The following is a 6,129-nucleotide window of genomic DNA, read 5'->3' on the forward strand; positions in this document are numbered from 1 at the left end:
CCTCCTTCCTATGGATCTGCTCTTGTATAAAACAAGATTTTTTACTATAAACACATGTTAAAAAAATGAAAAAATAAATAAAAAGATTTAAAGATAAAAAAAGATGACTAAGTACAGAGTACAGTTGAAAGAATGTTCTTAGTTAAATACAGTAATTGTTATATATTATTATATTTTTATTAAAATAATGTATGAAATTTTTTTTAATAATATAATATAATAAAAATGTCTATCATTTAAGAAAAAAAAATGGACCTAATATTAATAAGTGAAGCAAAGTTAATAGATATAGATTAGGTCACACACTTGTCAAAAAAGCATATTGTATACAAATAAAACTGTTTTAAAAGTTTTTTCAAACTTTATATGGTTTTATTAAATTTTAGTATTAATGTATAGTTTTTCCAAATAATATCCTGATTATTTGTCGAACATTTTTCAAAATCATAAATTTTTTCAACCGGCCAACCATGATCGGCAAGAGTTCATTCTGGGAGGTCAAAATTTTAGTCATTTGAGGCGGTCGTTGATCATTGACTGATTGTTATTTTCCACGCTATATATATATATATATACATATATATATATATATATATATATATATATATATATATATATATATATATATATATATATATATATATATATATATATATATATATATATATATATATATATATATATATGTATGTATGTATGTATGCACACATACACACACATACTATGAAGTGTTTATTTAACAAATCCTTACCCCATTTTTGTTTTATTAATTTATATGGAATTTTCAGAAAAAGAAGTAAAAAATAAAGAATAATAAAAATAAAGAAACCCTAACCCTAATCCATGCCAAACATTCTGTTGATATAGCTGCACTCCTTTGCAGCAGCAGGCTATAAGATGCATGTATTGAAGCCACCAGCAGTAGGCTATTTCAGTGTGACTTCAAAGATGTTATTTAAACACGCGTTCATAGTTATATTTAAGTTATATAATATATAACTTTAGCGGTGTATCTTCTGGTTTTTTGAAAAAAATTTCTCATTTGAGTTGTCCGCTATGATAATCTGTAGTCCAGTGTAAAAGTTTTTTTTTTGTATATTTATGTGTGAAACTAATGATTTTTATTTTTTATTTTAGTTTAAACAAAGCAAGTACACTGCTTTGTTTAAACTAAAATTAAAATTTGCTCCTTGAAAACTAAAATTAAGTTTTCAAGGAGCAAATTATAATAAGTTTGTCAGCGATAAAGCTATAAAAAACAAAATAAAGCAATAAACTTACGAGTACAAAAGTAATAACACTCTAGTCACTAACTCACTATGTGTGTCACTAACTGCATTATAATATAATTAAAACTATAGTAGTAATATATTATAATAGTGTTAAAAAGTGTTATTACTTTTATAAAGCACTTTTAAACTTCATTCTTTGTTCAAACAACATTATTAATTCCAAACTTTAACCAAAGTAGATCTAGAAATAATAAAGTGGATATATAAATATTATTAAAAATCAATCAATAAAAAGATTTTATTAGTTTTAAAAGATTTTAAAATTAACGTTCGTTTATATGGACCATTAGTAACGTTTTTCATAATAACATTTATACAGTACATTTTTATAAAGTTGTTTTAGTTCCTCAATAAGTTTTAAATATTATTTGAATATCCACTCTATTTTTCTAGATGCTTTTCTACTTCAATTAAAATTTAAGATTACTTATGTTGTTTGAACAAAGAATGAATTATAAATCTTATAAGTGCATTATAAAAGTAATAACACTATTGCTTTTATAATGCAGTTAGTTATTAGAGTGTTACGACTTTTGTAGTCGTAAGTTTTTTTTATTTTTTATAACTTTTTTGCTCACAAATTTAAGTTGATTCGCCCCTTATAAAACAAATTAGATGGTTTTGCATGAACTAAACTTTTGAAGGCCAGTTATTTTTCCGGGTTTTTCATTTTGCAATCGCCTAATTCAAACCTTGAATTACTTTAAGTGTTTTTTAAAGTTTTCTTTTAAATAATTGCAAGGAATAAATTCTTTATTGATCAAAATATAGTTTTATTAATAAACGCATTTTTATAAGTAAAAAACTGTCTTATATATATGTATTTATATATGTATATATGTATAGATATGTATATACATGTATATATATATATATATATATATATATATATATATATATATATATATATATATATATATATATATATATATATATATATATATATATATATACTTTAAAAAGTATTCTACACAATAGAGTGCTCAATGTTCTTAAAAGAACAGAGCAATTATATTAGTAGTAGTAAATCACTTAACAAAATTTTTTTCCATTTAACACTGTGTTTCATCAACAAAGATTCATCAGAAATGAATCTTTGTTGATGAAACACAGTGTTAAATGGAAAAAAATTTTGTTAAGTGATTTTCTACTACTAATATATATATATATATATATATATATATATATATATATATATATATATATATATATATATATATATATATATATATATATATATATATATATATATATATATATATATACATATACATATATATATCATCCCTTAGCTTACAACCTCGCTTAAGTCGAAAATTTAAATAATATTTTTTATTCATAAAAATATTTTTTTTGAAAAAATAATTTTTCGACTTAATTGGTGTTTTCAGCAATGGGGATGATATGTATATATGTATATGTATATATATATGTTATAAAAAACATGATATCTAACGTATTAGTATATATATATTTATATATATATATACATATATATATATATACATATATATATATATATATGTGTATATATATATATATATATATATATATATATATATATATATATATATATATATATATATATATATATATATATATATATATATATATATATATACTAATACGTTAGATATCATGTTTTTTATTAATATGTTCATGCAAAATAATTTGTTAATATTTAAAAATATTTTTAGTTTTTTTTATGTTTATTAAGCAGTTAAAAAATGTTTTGTGACTTTTTTTTTTCTAATTTAGTCACAGTATCTAGCATCAGTTTCTTCATTACAAAGGCTTCCGTTTTATTATTCAATGAGAGAACCGTTCATAAAGTACTTTTTGTTATTTAATTTTAACGCTTAAGTTATGCTATATTATTTTTATTTTAGAAATTGCAATTATCTTTGCAAATTAGTTCTCAATATGTTTTTTATACACTTTTTATATACGAAGTATATAAAAAACACAAAATTTGATATTCTTAGGATGCAGCAAGCACCCCCTGCTTCAACAATTCCTATGCCTCCAACATCGTGGCAAAACTCCCTAGAAGATGGAGGCTATATGTCAGACGATCAAGTAGGTAGTCCAGTCCACAATAACTCTTGGATTCGTGCTGTTGATACACATCCAAAGCAAGTTAATACAAGTTCTGTTGCTCCATCATGGAGCATGTGGAATCCTGTTCCTTTTCCTATTTGGCAATTTCATCTAAGTGCTAATAATACTCCTGAACATTACATGACGTCATTTTGTATTTCCCCTAATGAGCATCCGCGTTGTTGTCAAAGAACTTCGCCTATTTTTATTAAAGATAGTCCTTCGTCTCCTTTAAGCGTGATCACAATATCAAGCACTAGTGAAAGCGAAGAAGACATGTCGTTTAGTTGTGATATGCATCTTAGTAAAAGAAACGAAGGAAGATTTAATCACTATGATGTTGGAAAGGCTTGGCAGTTTGTTCCATATAACTCTAGAAAATGTGTGGCAGAAACTCCGAGTCCTGTACAATCTCGAAATTTAAGAGAACTACCGGTATTGCATAATTTAAGAAGTCCGCAAAGTACATTTACTGAAAGAAATACTCATTTATTAGGAAGTGCATTTATGGATTTGCGATATCTCCATCCAACAGCAGAACAAGTTGTCTGTAAACAAGAGCCTGTTAGTCAAGGTTTTGATTCTCATCAAGAGTTTGTAACATCTTTACCGTCTTTGGTTCCTTCCCTAAACTCTTTTAGTCCTGTTGCAATAGTTCCATCTTTAACATCCTCAACAAAACATATGTATCCTTCGTGTTATATATCTCCTGTATCAAACGCTTTGCGGCAACAAACAATGAACGTGCCATCAAATCATTCTGTTTCAAGTGCTTTTCACGCTGATTTATGTAGTGGCCGTTCTGAATACGTTGGAATGCACATCGGAAACACCTTGTCTAACCAACATGTCTCTTGTAATCACTGTTGTATGAGTCGTATTCCTTCTCCGTGTTCACAATCTTATGGGACGTCTTTACACCGCCCTGCTTTTCAAACCGTGTCTCAATCAGAATTATCTTGTCCTACTTATTCGTATTTCGGTCGGTGACTTTAAAAATACTTATTATTTTATATATTAAGCGATATTGCTAATTCCTATATGTCTTCTTTTATACCATTTAATCATGTATGAAAAGCCTGTTTTTAATGTTCTTACATAAATGCGAAATATTTCTTCATATTTAGTTAATTTAAAAAAATCTTTAAAACTTTCGAGGAAAGACTTAAAAATTATTTTTAAATATAAATGCGTTTTAAACTCGAACTTTATGATTTATAATTTTATTTAAATAGCTTTAAAATGATATCTTTTAATTATATGAATGAAATGAAAAGAACAATTGAAAGGAATGTCATTTCAAAACTCTACATGATGAATGTTTTTTAAAGTCAATTGAAAGATGTTTCTTTCAATTTTCAAATTCAGAATGTTTATTATGAATAATTTTTTGCTTATTTTGGAATAATTTAGGGAAAATATTTAAATTTTTTGAATAATTACCAGGTTCAAGTGAAAATAGTTTATACGAATTCACATTGCGACGACTGGTTCCAAATCACGATTTTTATGTAAATATAGACCAGCGATATTTCTTAAATTGCGTAATCTCTAAATTTTTTTAAGTTGGTAAAGGATTCTATGGGGTTCTATAAGCATGTGCGTAGATTTTGTTGTATATAAACTGCGAATTTCTTAAATTATTGTATTTGTGGTCACCATGTACGTTTGTGTTAGTATTTGTAAATGTTCGTAGCATTTGTAAAAACTTTTAAAATTAATGTGGAAATGAAAGTAAAAAACAGTTATTCTTTTTTTTTTTTTTTTTTTTTTTAATAGATTTTAGAGATGTTACTATAAAAATGATTCTTCTTTTTAAAATTAAATTTGTGCTAACTTAGGTAAGCAAAGTTTTTGAAAAAACTATCGATGGATGAAACTCTGTTAACTCTGCATGTCAAAGACGTTGCAAATAGAAAACCTATTTTAAAAATGCATTTTGCATTCGCGAGATACTAACGTTTTTCTAGTTCTAGTTCACTTTTATCGAGTCCTGCTACGTGTCACGATTTTTTGAACTGGTAGAAATGATAAGCAACGCGACGTTTTGATTTAAAAAAGCAGCGAATTTTAAATTCTTATTTTAAAAGTGAGCACTGACTGGATTTTCGAACCAGTTTAGCAATGGCACTCGGACCATAAATTTAAAGTTGCAGAACAATTGATTTGCACAGTAAAAGTTGTCAACTATGCAGCGGAGCGTCGTATCAAGTCGTATCTCAACATTTTGATTTTGCAACAACCATTACAACAGATCCTGAGGTAAGGGTGTAGATGTTGCAAGGTGTCAAGCAGCTTAGAAAGTCGTATTCTAGTTTCGATAAAAAGACACTGAGTCTGTAAAAATACTATAAGTTTTAGTGTCTAGAGTGTGTTGATTATTTTATTTTAAAGACCTGCATGTTGTAGCTTTTTTCTTAAACGTTGAGAATTGTGTTGCTAATGTCCATCATTGCTTGATAACATTTCAAAGATATCCTTGCTTTTTACAAAAATTTATCAAAATGACATTTAAGACTAAATTACTTAACAAAGTAACTAACTACGAGAAGGTAAGCCATAAGACTTGGCACTCACCTGCATACTGTCGTTTTTCCCAAGGATAGCCCTTCATTTTTAGATTTTTTTCTTATTTTGATTGAAAGTTTATGTAGAATAATATTAATAATGTTGCATTAGGTTAGCCCACCGTTTCTGGATTCTTTTCTTAATAGGCAGTTTATGTAAGTTTTTTTTT

General features: G+C 26.1%; 1 protein-coding gene across 1 annotated transcript; it reads left to right on the forward strand.

Moving 5' to 3' along the window:
- Positions 1–3,014: 3,014 nt before the first annotated feature.
- LOC136076653 (uncharacterized) lies at positions 3,015–4,504 on the forward strand. The gene is made up of 2 exons (XM_065789969.1): positions 3,015–3,124; positions 3,278–4,504. The coding sequence occupies exons 1-2, from the start codon at positions 3,105–3,107 to the stop codon at positions 4,380–4,382; spliced, it is 1,125 nt and encodes a 374-aa protein (XP_065646041.1). The 5' UTR covers positions 3,015–3,104; the 3' UTR covers positions 4,383–4,504.
- The last annotated feature ends 1,625 nt before the right edge of the window (positions 4,505–6,129 follow it).

This window comes from Hydra vulgaris, chromosome 02 (genome assembly GCF_038396675.1).
Source record: "Hydra vulgaris chromosome 02, alternate assembly HydraT2T_AEP".
In the NCBI taxonomy this organism is placed as follows: Eukaryota; Metazoa; Cnidaria; class Hydrozoa; order Anthoathecata; family Hydridae; genus Hydra; species Hydra vulgaris.